Below are 14805 nucleotides of genomic sequence, written 5' to 3'. Positions count from 1 at the left end.
ATTATTCTTAAGACAGTTCCTTCTAACACAAAAAGTCAGCATAACCCTATACCTTGGTGGACTCCCGAATGTACCAAAAGCATCAAAGCGAGGAATAGAGCTAAAAATAAATTAACAAGACATATATCTGTAGAAAATCTTGCCTCTTTTAAGGAAAAAAAGGCAGAAGCACAAAAAATTCTACGCAAAACGAAAAAGGAATATTGGGATTTATTCTGTAAGAAACTCAACCGTTTCGTCCCCGAAGGCAAAATATGGGCAACAATCAAACGGATGAACGGCTTAACTAGCAAGAAATCTAACAGAATGTCGGCACTTATTGAAAAGGATAAGGTAATAACAAAAGATCCAGACAAATCAGAATTATTAGGTACCCATTTTCAGGAAATAGGATCATCTACCTTTCCAACAAAAAACCTACTACCCAACCTTGAATTGGAGATACTTCAGGCACAATCTGAAGGTTTAGATCATAAATGAATCTTTTACAATTTTGGAACTAGAAAAGGTTCTCAAAACCTGCAAAAATTCAGCCCCAGGTAAAGACAACATACCTTATATTGTTTATCAAAATCTTCCTCTTAAATCTAAAAAAGTAATGTTGAAAATAATGAACAAAATTTGGGACTCGGGAAATATACCCCATGAAATGAAACATTCTACTCTCGTTCCGATTCTTAAGGAAAAGAAAGATCCTAAACTTGTCTCTTCATATAGACCTATAGCTCTTTCTTCGTGCTTTTCCAAAATATTTGAACGCATGGTTAAAGGAAGACTTGAATGGTACATTGAAAAACATAAAGTTTTGCCTCCCATAATCAGCGGCTTCCGAAAAAACCATAACACCACTGATAGTATTGTTGATTTGGAAAACACTATTAAAAAAACTATTAATAATGGTGAACATACTTTGGCTCTATTTTTAGACGTCGAAAAGGCGTACGATAGATTGTGGATAAAAGGTCTAATTTACAAATTACTGCAGTGTGGTATAAAGGGTAAAATGCTAACTTTTCTCTACAACTACCTTTCAAATAGAACATTCCAAGTTACAATTGGAAAGAGTGAATCAAAAATTTATGTAATGCAAAACGGACTCCCACAAGGAAGTACTCTTAGTCCAATATTGTATAATATCATGATGAGGGACATCCCTATCATCAATCCAGTCACCACATCTATATATGCAGATGATATAGCAGTCTGGATGTCTGGTAATCAATTAGATGTAACCTCAAAAAATATTCAAGAATATCTTAATAATTTACACGAATGGTTTAATAAATGGGGCTTTCGTCTTTCCTCTCATAAAACCGCTCTGGTATTATTTAAAACTAGGAGAAAATAGTTTAACTTTCAACTCTGTTAAAGGGGAAGTTCACCCTGACAAAAAGTTTATTGTAAAAATAGCGGAAAAAATAATGAAAAATATTGCCGAAGGTTTGAGAAAAATATATCAAGTAATTAAAAAGTTATTAGAATTTCAATTATTTGATTTGTGACGTCATATGCGAGCAGCAATCCTACATAGCGAATGGTAAAAAAACAATGAAATGTCATTTTCTCAGAAAATTGAAAATGGTTTTCACTGAACCTTTTGTATATCAATTTCACACCCGATCATGAATAGAAAACAAAATTAAGTCATCAGGAACCATACAAAATTTTAAATTCATGCATTTTGTATTAGATAACACATGGGGCAGCTGCTCGTTTATGACGTCACAAATCCAAAACTTTGAACTCTAATAACTTTCTTACTCTTTAATGGATTTTCCTCAAACCTTCACCAATATTTTTTACTATTTTTTCTGCTTTTTTTACAACAAAGTTTTCTTCAGGGTGAACTTCCCCTTTAAAAAGTTTTTAGGTGTCACTTTTGATCACCGACTTACATGGCATACCCATATCGAGGATATAGTGACAAGGTGTAAAAGGAAACTTAACATTCTCAGAAGCCTTACTGGAACTTCATTTGGAAGCTCCTCCAAATCCCTCCTCATTGTTTATAGGGCAATAATATTATCGCTAATGGATTATGGGTGCGAGGCCTATGATAGTGCATCCCAAACAATGAAAGCAAAATTAGATGCAATTCAATATCAAGCATTAAGGATATGTGTTGGAGGGCCCCCTCTTACCTCACTAGAAGCCCTGCAGGCTGAACTCGGGGAAATGCCCCTCGACCTGAGAAGAAGAGTACTCACAGATAAGTTCAGAACAAAGATTGAAACACATGAAGACCATCCAATTTTGCTTAATATAAAACCGTGCTGGCAATTCGATTTATCCAAAACTCAAAAAAATAATAAACCTTTTGGAATCAGAGCGGAAAAAATAAACTACTCTGTAGAATCATATAAATACGCTTTTCCTCCTTGGCTTTTTCAACGCCCGAAGGTTTCAGTAGAACTGAACAAGGAATTAAATAAACATGACCATCCTTTATACCAAAAACAAAAGAGCCTCGATCTTATTAACTCAAAATGGTCAAATCAACTCCATATTTACACAGATGGATCCAAAGAACCCGTCACTGGAGCCTGTGCTTCCTCCTTTTACGTTCCAGCTTTCCATTACTCCCAGTCTAAACGCCTCACTGATTATACTTTATCATATAGAGCTGAATTAGCAGCAATTATCTTAGCCCTCAACTGGTTAGAAAATATTGATGTATATGTAGGAGTAGTAATATTTAGTGACTCATTAAGCTCCCTCGTAGCAATATCAGAACAAAAAGAAGTACCTTTTGTCTCAGAAATTCTTACCCTATTAACAAATTTAACATATTTAGGCATAGATATAAACTTTGAATGGATCCCCAGCCACTGCGGTATTAGTGGAAACGAGATGGCGGACATGAAAGCAAAAAATGCATTGCAGAAAAAAATTGAAATCAACAACAAATTATCTTTAACAGAAATAAAACATCTCATTTTCAAAAGATACAATCTAGAATGGCAAAAAAGATGGAATGAATCCCACAGCCTCCTCAAATTATACCATCCCACTGTTAATTCTCCCTTTTTTTGTTCCCTAATTAGATTCCACGAAACCATTATCCACAGACTCCGTTTTGGTGTAATAGGATTGAACTACGATTTAAAAAGACTTAATATACACCCCACGGGACTTTGTGATACATGTAGGCCTAACAAATTTGAAACAGTTGAGCATTTCTTAATCGAATGTCCCAAATATATAATAGAGAGGGCCATGCTACTTACAGAAACAAATCTTTCAACCTCCCAAAAAATAATGGATCTCTTAAAGAGTACTAAAGTAGAAACCCAATCTGCACTGGTCCGTTTCGTTCTCAGAACGAAACGACTATATAAAGTCTGAATAAAGAGGAAGAAAGGAGACTTTTCTCCTTCTTTCTTACCCTTGGCTGATTATCCGAGTTTTTTTTTTCAATTTGGCGATTCGCCAGGGGGACAGAAAGGAGATAAGGATGAAGAGAGAATTTTCGTTGTTAATTTGTTGGTTTGTTTAGTTCTATTTTCAATTTTTTTTTTTGCACTGCACTTTGCACTTTCATCCAATACTTTAGTTTCGGTTTCCCGAAACCTGGAGTTTTATCAGGCCACAAATCCAGTTTACTTTTGCTTTTTCTGTTGCAGCTTACTGTAGCAGAAGAAAGTCAAACGTGTTGCAAGAATCAGAACGTAATCAAAAGAAAAATAAATTAATCTTTTTAAAAAAGGAAGGGAAACAAAAAAGAAATAAAAGAAAAAAGAGAAAAGAAAAGAAAAGAGAAAAAGAATTCATAAAAAGAAAAAAAAAGAAGAAATATAAGAAGAAAAGCAAAGAAAACGGAAGAAAGAAAAAAAGAAAAGAAAAAAAAGAAGAAAAAAAGAAAAGAGGAGACAAAAAGAAAAGAAAAAAAAATAGAATGAAAAAGAAAAGAAAAAAGAGAAAAAAAGACAAAGAAAATAACAGAAAAGAAAAGGAAGAAAAAAAAGAAAAAAAAGAATTAGAGAGAGAAGGAAAAAAGGAATGGAAAAAAATGTATAATAAGCTACTGAAAATGAACAAAAGCTGTGGCAAAAATAGTCAATCCTGACTGGTTGCCAACCAAGGAAAGAAGAAGAAGAAGCCACACAAGTCATTGTAGGCTGTGCATTCAGACCACTTAACTCGAGTGAGGGGTTTATACAGCAGGCAATAAACACGACTTGACTGCTTTTTTTAAATTCATGATTATTTTAATTAAGAAAAACAAATGATGGGAATATGGGAGGCAACGGGGGGGGGGGGGGGGTGATTCGAAATCGATGGGGGCATGAAACATACTGGCCAAAGGGTCTCACAGTTCCTCAAACACAAACAATAATGTGATTCGTATATACGACCTTTCTCAAATCAAATATAACAGCGAGTTAGAAAACCGAAATTCCACACTATGGACAATAAAATGACATTGAATTGAATTGCATTCCCTGTTCAAAATGTTCCCAGATCCAAGGATGCTTTGCAAAGTTCACAGTCATGATCTGATGATTATACTCTGCCAAACCCACAAATACCAAAACTGAATTTTACGTGTATTTCACTGTACCGTGAAATTAAAAGAACCTATGTGTTATACCACCTCATAGTAAAGTGTATTGGCATCTAATTTATACAGCATACCATTTATAAAATGGATAAAATGTGATAATACATAAATTTTAATCTATTTACAGAATATGGAAATGCAGCAATATCATGCACCATTGTAAAGAATTGTGTGATATAAATCGATAGATTATACAGTTTTGCAGGAGAGACTTATGAGAAGCTCAATATATATATATAAACAATCCAACAATCAAATAAAAAAAAATGAACTCCAAAACTTCCCAGCATGAAATACTGCCAACTTAAACGGTCACCATTTTTAATTGCTCATCAAGATGGGATTCTTTCTTTGGTTTTTAATGTAGATAGACCCCCCCCCCCGAAAAAAATTGAATGACACAAGTTCGAAATTAACCCACTTAATAATAAACATGCGATGAATTCTGAATTAAACTATAATCAAATGTCACATTCAGACTGCAAATACAAGTTTCAACCGAATTTAAAACAGAAAAAAACTTTGAATTCGATATCCTTCGAAATTTCAACAATTACATATGTACCCCCCCCCCCTTCTCTCTTTATTTTGTACTATTTACTATCATGGTACTGGAACCCAGCCTATGAAAGGCGAATGGTCTCTGCTGGCTCCCCCTCTTATAGATAGATAGATAAAAAAGATAGATAAATGGTTTATCAATAAAAATCAAGACATCATCGCGGCTAAGACCGAATTGCGATGTATTCACAAGGTAATAAAGACACGAAAAATATTCAAACAATAACACAGGTAATTACCAAATAAATAATACGGATATGGTATGGTATTGTTGTGGAATTTTGGAAAGGTAAGAGAGAGGTGGGAAGGAGGAGAGGCAGATAGAGAGAGAGAGAGAGAGAGGGGGGGGTGGATAGGGATGAGAGAGACAGGGGAGTGAAGGGAAGGAGTGGAGCAGAAAGTCAGAAGAAAAGAAGGTACAAACATTATGAAAGAGGTAAAAACATGAAGTGTACGTAAGAATAAACAAAGTTAGAAAAATTCGAAAGTAAAATATTATCCTAACACATATTGGTATAGTGGTCCATTATCATTTACCGAATTGTACATTAAGATAAAGGCAGTAGTATTTACAATTCAACATTTCGAAGAAAGAGAGGAAGAGGGATAGATAAAAAAGAGAGGGAGAAATATGGATAGAGAAAGACAAACAACAGGAAGAAAAGAGTTGCAAGGAAGGGAAAGGAATACAACATATACGATTCCATCATTTAGTAAGAATATTGGAATAAAAAGTGTCAAATTTAAGAGTTATGGATTTATATCCGCACATGTAATGTATATATGCGGAAGAAAAATTACCTTTAAAAAACACTAGTGATTGTATTATATGTTTTACAAAATTGGAAATAAATGAAATGAAATAAAATAACATCCAGCGAAGATCATAGGCCCCACTGTACAAAATTATGAATGTAATTTTAGCTCCTCTTATTCCCAGCTGCTTGGACACCCTGGCAACAAGCTATGGAATGCTTAAGAATCATATTTCTCCACTTAAATTATTTGTATTCGCAAATGATTAGTCATCCACCCCGGAAAAGATAAGTATGCCGGTCCCTTGGCCATTAGCATTTGAGACCCGAATAAGAAAGCATTCGGGAAAAGAAAAAAAAAAGTCATTTACTTCACCTCGGGGAAAAACCGATTCCATGGAATTTGCAGAAGGATGCCAGTTGTGGTAATGATTTCATTTCGTAATAAATCCGATAAACGGTGGGGGTGGGGGACAAGAGACACGAAAATGTGTTCCCCTTACCAAGAAAAAAAATGCACCAAATTATATTTTTACTTCTAAGTGTCTCTTTTATTACTTTACCCCCCGCCGCCCCCCCCCCCCCCCCCCACACGAAAATAATTTATGTTTGCCGCTCCTGCTCTCTCATGTGAAGGTTTAAAGGAGTACGTTTATTCGTTCTGTCCTTTACATCGGGGTAGATGTGATATTATTGCTATTTATCTTTGTCATAAAATAAAATATATTGCCCCTTTGAAAAGTGCAAATGCCCTTTTCCCGTTGCCCCCCCCCCCCCCCTTCGCCGCCCCAAATAACCACCCACGTGTTTGTATGTATAAACGTGCGAAAGGGTTCTGGAAGAAGCTGAATAATTAGCAAAACAAGTGTCATTTCCAAGCAGTAACAATGTACCGTCGCACATGTTCTTGTCTATACGTTCGTGATCTTCAATATGACCTTTTAAGCTGAGGTTTCATGATTTCACAAAGTTCAGATCGATGTAAATATTGTACCAGATCTAGATCTGCAATGATATATAGGGATATTAACAATGGTTTAACAGACTTTTTCATGAATGAAATCAGGATTTACTGGAACTACTTTCATTCATGTTATCCGCGAAGCGTACATTTCCTGATAACAAGCCATCGAAGAGTCGGATGCTTTCAGCACATCGCTCGTTAGTTCGTCACGGGACGGTATCGGGGATGGGGGCAGAAAACCCGTCGTGTTCAGCAAAGCTCCAACAAAGTTCTCTGCGTTATCCATTATATTTTCCCCTACGAGTTTCCACGACTGATACGACTCCACCGTCGCTTCCCACGTCAAGAGCGAGTCCGAGTACGGGAGTCCAGCCGCGTGGCAGTACTTGGACAGCATCGGGCCAGGGTTCTCAAGGAGATCAGTTGAATCGATCACGACGGGATTCGGATCAATGTTCTCGCGGACATACTGCCACAGTTCGTGATTCTTGGTGACATACTCATCGACGCGCCGACTTGGTCCACCTCCCAAGAACTCAATGTCGAAATCATCGACGTCCTCTTCTTTCAGCCGCCCAATCGCCAGCATCTGCGCACACAGTGCCTTCCGGAATGAGCGGAAGACCAGGTATGGGTGTCGGATGAGGAAAGTGTGTTTGAAGCCTGCAGGAAGATACTGACGCAAGGTTTCCGAGTGAACAGCAAGGCCGAAATCTTTGACGAATACGTGTTGACTGGTCGACTGCTCGAGAGAACTCTTGACAGCAGAATAACTGTAGGAATTAAAAGAAAAGAAAGAATCTGGATGAAAAGTTCATTTGATATAATAGCCTTTGCTCCGACGGGCCTGTCCGAACGAAAGAGGTTTTATGCGGGGGGGGGGGGGGGGGGGGGGGCACTACAGGGGCGGATCCAGATGCCAATAGGGGGGGGGGCGATTTTTTTTCACCCATATTTTCCCCGATCGGCCGCTCAAAATTGAATTTTGTTTGTTTCTTTGAAGGGGTTGTCTTGGTGGCGTAATGAGCCACCCAAAAATGGGCTTTAAACGGCATATCGCGTAAAATTAATAAGAAGTTGCGAGCGAGCGAGCAAAAAATTTGACACTTTAATTACAAAGATCAAAGTTTGTGACAGATTTTGACATATATTTCACTTATTCCTTTCCTTTTCTCCCCATTTTCTTGGTCGTGAAAAATTGGGGGGGAGGCAAAACAACGACGTCCTAACAGTAATTTCTTAGGTTTATTCTTATAAGACAACATAAAACAATTCAATAATCACATGACATAAGCCCTATTCTTTTGAACAGTGCGAGCGCGAAGCGCGTGCTGATTTTTTTTACATTCCGACCTAAAATATGACATTCTAAGCACTTATTGAAATAAACGGTTTAAGTATAAATCTGAACAATTGATGCGAGAGCGAAGCGCGAGCGAAAAAAATGGAGATTTCAGACCTAAAAATGGGACACTCTATTCATGTTTTGTAAATCACCCGTTAAATCATGAAAAAGGAAGTTCCTACATTTATAATGCGAGCGCAAACTATATAAATTTAGCACGTTTTGAATAACATCAAGCTGCGTATTTCAATAAACATGTTTGCGCGTGTTTTAGAGTTAGACAGAATTTGGGCATTCTGAATACATTTCACTTTGCATCATAAAAATCAATAATGAAAGCGCGAAGCGCGAGCGGAAAATTCATTTCAGTATAAAAAGGGTGAATTTGAGCACTATCTAAAGCATTGTATAGGTAAAACTGTGAAGCGTATGTGTGGATAGCATTTAATAAATTATGCGAGTGCGAAGTGCGAGCTGATATTTTTACTATTATTATGACCTAGGACCTGGAAATTTTGTCATCACAAGAATGATGACTATCTTTCGATTCCTCTTCCAAAGCGAGATATGAAACCTGTCCTTCTGAAAAAGGGAACAATTAGGAATTCATGAAAAATTCTATCATCAAATAAGCCTAATGAGTGAGTGCAATTCGTTGATATTTGAGGCCTGAAAAAATTGACATTTTAAGTTTGTAATCATGAATTGGATTAATGCGAGCGCAAATCGATACACAAAATTTTTGATAAACTGTCATAAAAGGGGGATTTTAAGTAGTTTGTTATAGAATTAATATATGAATAATCTCATGGAATGAACAAAGACAATATTTAGGCCTACTTGGCAAATCAAATAATGCGAGTGCACAGCGCAAAAAGCTGCGAATGATATTCAAAACATAAAACGGACATTATACTTTTACAGAGCACTTAATGAATCAATTTGTAAATCAAACAAAATAATAAAAGCTCGATGTCTAAGCTGAAATATGTTTTGCATATTGACTTGAAAACTTATTATTTAAAGCTACATAGCCTATTGAGCAAGATATGCATCTCATCGAACAGGATATGCGAGCGCGAAGCGCGAGCTAAAATTTATTAAAGTGACATGAAATATATATTTTAAAATAATTTTCCAAGTCTTCCCCTGACCTTATTTTATTCACTATTCTCCCTCTTATTTTACTCTTCTTTTTTCCTTCTTTCTTTCCCCTTCTTTTTCTTTTTTTTATAGTTCTTTCCCGCTTTTCCCCCTTTTTTGCTCCGCCAATAGGGGATGGGGAAGGCCCCTCGCCCCCCTGGATCCGCCTATGCACTTCCATTGACGAGTGGATACCATGTGCGACCTAAACAAGTATTTTCCATATTCTGCAAATGCACCCCGGCCTTAACAAGTATTGGCGTGTGAAACCCTTCCCATAAGTATTGGAAAAAAAAATACCCTTGGCATGTATTCCCTGAATTGAACTCCTAAACAAGTACAGCGATATTCCCGACCTTTCGTTTGAGGACGCGGACGCTTATTTACAACGGTAGTTGACTTTGGAAGGGACTTTTTGGGCCCGTCATCATGGTCGTAAAACTCAGTCCTGCAATGCAAATTGTGTGACATGAGATTTTTTTTTCGTTTCGCATCTGCGACGGAAACATTCAATATGCGTTTCGTGTGCAAAATTCTGGTTGCTACTATGGTAACAGCGATTTATCCGATTGAGGACGACTTTCCAAAGCCACATTTGACTCCTCCTAGAGCTCGAGAGGGCGCCCGGGGGCCCACTTCCATTGATTAGTGGATACCAGTAGCGACCACCCGTAAAAGGGGACAGAGTGGGCAGGTACGTTACGTATATAGGCCTATGTAACGTTATAAGGGTGTCAAAACGATGTTTAAAATGCTGAAATAAGGGATATATATTCAATACTTGTAGGGTTTCACAAGCCAAATACTTGTTAAGAGATGCATTTTCATAATCTGGAAAAGAATTGCTTCCCTTGTTTAGCATGTTTAGGGTACTTTTCGAAACCCCATGGTCGTGCCTGGTATCCACTCATCAATGGAAGTGGTCCCCCCGGAATTTGAATCTAATCCCATTTCTGGGGAATGTAAAACATAATGCCCCTCACATCGTGTGCGAGAGGCATATCGTTTGTGTATAAGGAGTAAACAAAAGAAACAAAGAAACAAAAGGAAACGAGTTCAAAGGTATCGCATATGATGTGTACATATCAACGCATGCGAAATGTTCGGCTGGAATGGTTGATCTTATCCATGAAATCAATTGCCAGTGATCCACCAATAATCCACATTAAATGTAATATCGATTCGATGGACTGTAATGATCTATATTTAAGCCTTCATTCAGTAAGTTTTTCCTCACTCAATATGTTCTCGATTTGATTGAAAAACCACTTTATTCTCCATGTCATAAATGTATTTTACACTGTTTTAGGTCCTGCATTTTGAATATCTCCAGCCATCAGTCGTAATATACATGCATGTATGCGCTACGGGTGTCGCGGAAAGGGATTTTGCACACGAAAAGCAGATTTGTAGGGCCTGTAACCCCCCTGTTACACAAAGCTTAGCATTGATCGTAGAGCAGTTTTCTACGTTTGATACTATTGACTGTAATGCACAATCAATCTTAAAAATCAAGTGTATGATTAAGCGTTAACTTTTGTGTTAGGGGACCCTAATACTAGCGTCCGTGATGATTGCGAAAGGTCCCAATTGTTATTGTTGTCACGGACGTCCGTTTTACCTTTACCTAATACTACGGCTCACTTCCCACACCTCGCGCAAATCTAAACACGTTGTGTTGACTGTTGGGGCAAAAAGTACATCCTTTATAAAACATTTTAGTCTGTTTTTATCCTATTTGACCCTAAACACGCAGCTTTCCTAGCGAAATAGATATCCCCTTTTCATATTTTAGTGTTTTTGACACCCTCGTCACATACGTAACGTGCCCTGTCGTAAAAAAGACATCCTTTTTACGTTTTTTTTTTGGTTGCGCATGGTATCCACTCGTCAATATAAGTGCCCCCAGCACTCCTAATTGACCTTGAATATGTTTTGTCTTAAATCATTCATGATTTGCCTTGGCGCTTGAGTGACTATAGGCAGCCCAGCTAAAGCCGGGGTGATAATAATAGCAGGGCCCGCTGGGAGAACAATTTACAGAACTGAATGCTTCCCTGGGCAAATATACCTATATTATTATTATGATGATGATAACTCTGCAGCAGAATGGCTGCATAGAAGCAATTACGGATTTTTTTTTCAAAATATGACAATAATCTACACGACATGCTAGATGATCGAGAACATCGTGCCTCATCGTCAAATATTTTGTGTGTGTATATGCCTATAGTGACTTAAAGAATGAGATAATCTACAAACTTCCCAGTCAGCAAAGAATCTGGGCCAATCTGGGCCCCATATGGGTTTCATGTGGGCCATACGGGGCCCATATGTCCTATTTAATCCCCATATGGGCTGGCCCATTTGAAACCCTTATGGCTAAAAACATCTGGGCCCATATGGGTTATATATGGGCCATGTGGCATCATTAGTATCGATCGATCTGCTGAATATTCAATACAACAGTAAATGACCAAAATTTCAGCTAATACAGCTACAACAATATGTTTATGTTTATGCAAGGATTCCACCATGAAAAGTTTCAGAAAAGTATGTAATTTATTACCATAAAATTAAAAATCGAAACATTTAATTTCAGGAGAAAATTTTCAAGGTTAAATATTGAAAATTGTTATTAACCAAAACCTGTCAAGTATAGCAATCTCGCTCTATTTACAGCGCGTCCCCAAAAAAATGTCCCTCTGATATTCGGCTTAATAATTTCCAAAAATTAAAATTATTCTCAATGAAATGTATGGATATAGGAAGCCCATCTCATGTTCTAACTTCTATAAAAATTTCATTGGTCTTGCTTCAGTGGTTTTGAATACACAGCCTATTATTTAACAGTAGTGCTTTTCAACCCATTCCAAGTTTATATGCATGCATGCAACACTGATTTGTGTTCTGCACTTTCTTGCATATCAACCCCCTTTGACCATTCTGACCAAGGAGATATCACCTCTATCTCCTTGTTCTGACCAAGGAATTCCCTGATCTGACCAGGGAAATATCCATGATCTAACCAGGCTCATCAAATCACAACCTTGAGCATGTTCAGAAGGGCAAAAAGAGTATTGACAGATCATTTCATGTTTGATAAACGGGAGATGCACAATGATTGAGACAACGGGTCATGTCTGCTTCATGCATAATTCCAACAATACTGCATTTTTGTTTTCATTACTTTTTTTTAGTTAATTAGCTACTGAGGTCAAGTTCAATAATTAGTGTAACTTTTTAAAAGAAAAAAGTCAAAATTTTCTTTGGTATAGTTCCTTTTTGCAAAGGGTGATTAACTTGTTGATTCCCCCTTTTTTTAGCTTATTTTACTCATCCATCATTCACATTTTCTTTCAAGTTGGTGCACTGATTCCCCTTATCAATCATCAAACAAACTTAATTTTTTATATTTCTTGTCCTTCTGAACATGCTCAAGTTTATGATTTGACGAGCCTAGATATGTTTAGGGAATTATCCCTGCTCAGATCCTGGATGTAAGAATGGGGGTTAACATGCCATAGACAATGAAGAAATGCATCAATGCTGCAAACTTGGAATGAGCTAAAATGCACCACTGTTACGTAACAGAGTGTGTATTCAAAACCGCTGAAGCGCGACCAATGAAATTTTCATAAAAGTTAGAACATGAAATGAGCTTTCTACTCATGAACATTTTTTTGGGAATCCTACCACATTTTAGAATTAATTCAGTCCTATGTCAGAGGGACATTTTTTTGGGACGCGCTGTATAGAAGTCAATAACTAAATTCAGTGGTTAGATGTAGGAAAGGATTAGGATAAGGATTAGAATGTAGTATTAATTATAAGACATGATAACATGAGAAGGATCTGAGCATTGGGTTGAAAAGTCACCTTACACCTGACACAAGTTAATATATATTTCTTAATTGATTAAAACATCGTGAACCTACATGGGGCCCACATGGGACCCACATAAAACAGAGTATCGTTTTCATATGGGGCCCAGATGGACCATGTGGGGTTTACATGGGTTTCATGTGGGTTTGACCAGATTTTCCCCATATTATGAAACCCCATGGCCCATATGGGCCCCGGATGGTTTAGATGGTGCAAAGCCCCATATGATGAGCTGCCTATATGCGGCCCATATCCAAGCCCAGATGAGCCCATATATAACCCACACGGGCCCCAGATACTTTGCTGACTGGGTTAAGTATCAGACTAGTAGTAGTTGTACTTGAAAAATTCCTTACGGTAGACGTTGGCGATTAACCTTGACAGATTGCGAACCTAAGAATCCTTCGATGCCGACGGCAGCTTTGTCGAAGAGTTCCTCGTTCCCTTCGTACGTGTAAGGCCAAGGCCCGTCCTTGTCTATCAGTCCCAGTCGGAGCATTTCGTTGTGGGCGAACTGGGATTGCTGGTAGGGTTCGATCCATACCTCGTTGCCCGGTATAGCAGTGACACACTTTGCGAAGAGGTTGGATGTACAACGAGGCGCACACCACAGAATCACCCTAGCAGACGACATCGTGTTCCCGAAGCAGACACTGACTACAAAAAACCGAGTTACGCCCCGTCGCGCCTCGCAACCTCCACCGTAGTATTCTAGCGTAGATGTCTCCCTTTGAATAATATTCAGATATCACAACAATGGCAGCAAAGGCATTATTGTATTATGGTCAGCAATGAGTTTAGAATGGTTTAGAATGGCTTTGAAAACATCGAGTCAGTGCACCATCACATAAAGCATTCTTTATCACAGACAGACCCGCTCCGTGTGTTGTATGACACGGCGGGAATATTACGTTCTCCAGCGTGCAGTTTGTGGGTGATCGCCTGCGCAGTCACAAAATTGGAAAGAAAGCGAGATGGTAGACTTCTCTGGATATCCCTGAAGTGAAGATGTGACATTCCTCAATCGTTTCCACAACCCTTCCTGTTCGATCAAAATGAATTAAAATTGACAACTCGATGGCCACCCCGATAAGAGCGCGTGGAAATTTAAGATATGTTTCCGTACATCTCACAAGTGCCAAACCGTAGGATACTGGAAGCCAGCATCAATAGAGCACTTTGCATTGGTCGCATCGGAGGTCAATGCCCTAGTTCTTGTCTATTACTCTTAGTCTACAAATTCAGTCACCTTTAGGGAAAAAATCTCTGTCTCTATTTCCCTCTCCCTCTCTTCCTCAATCTCTCTCTCTCTCTGATCTGCTCTAATCTAAAAATTCATCAGACCCATAGGCCGATGAATCATTATAGTTTGTTTATGGTCTGCTCATGAATCATAAAGCTAGTAAGGCATTTATCCTCATTACCAAGTCCCTCGGAGAGGACCTTAAGCCGTTGGCCCCCTGGTTGCTTGCTCACAGGCATTCGTGCTTTCTTAGCAGTCAGGTAAAAAAAACACTTGAAAAAATATCATTGGTCCGTATTCAGAAGTCCGGTTTAACTTAGACCATGGTCGAACTCTGTTCTCAATTAA

General features: G+C 38.0%; 1 protein-coding gene across 1 annotated transcript; it reads right to left on the bottom strand.

The window, feature by feature from the left end:
• Nucleotides 1-6455: 6455 nt before the first annotated feature.
• On the bottom strand, nucleotides 6456-14396 carry LOC121432041. The gene is made up of 2 exons (XM_041629860.1): nucleotides 13571-14396; nucleotides 6456-7614 (listed from the first exon to the last, which is right to left on the bottom strand). Exons 1-2 carry the CDS (start codon nucleotides 13846-13848, stop codon nucleotides 6966-6968), a joined length of 927 nt encoding a protein of 308 aa, XP_041485794.1. The 5' UTR covers nucleotides 13849-14396; the 3' UTR covers nucleotides 6456-6965.
• Nucleotides 14397-14805: the final 409 nt, after the last annotated feature.

The sequence above is a fragment of the Lytechinus variegatus genome, chromosome 18 (genome assembly GCF_018143015.1).
Source record: "Lytechinus variegatus isolate NC3 chromosome 18, Lvar_3.0, whole genome shotgun sequence".
Lineage (NCBI taxonomy): Eukaryota > Metazoa > Echinodermata > Echinoidea > Temnopleuroida > Toxopneustidae > Lytechinus > Lytechinus variegatus.
Note: the sequence above shows the minus strand (reverse complement) of the source record. Positions and strands in the feature narration are given on the sequence as shown.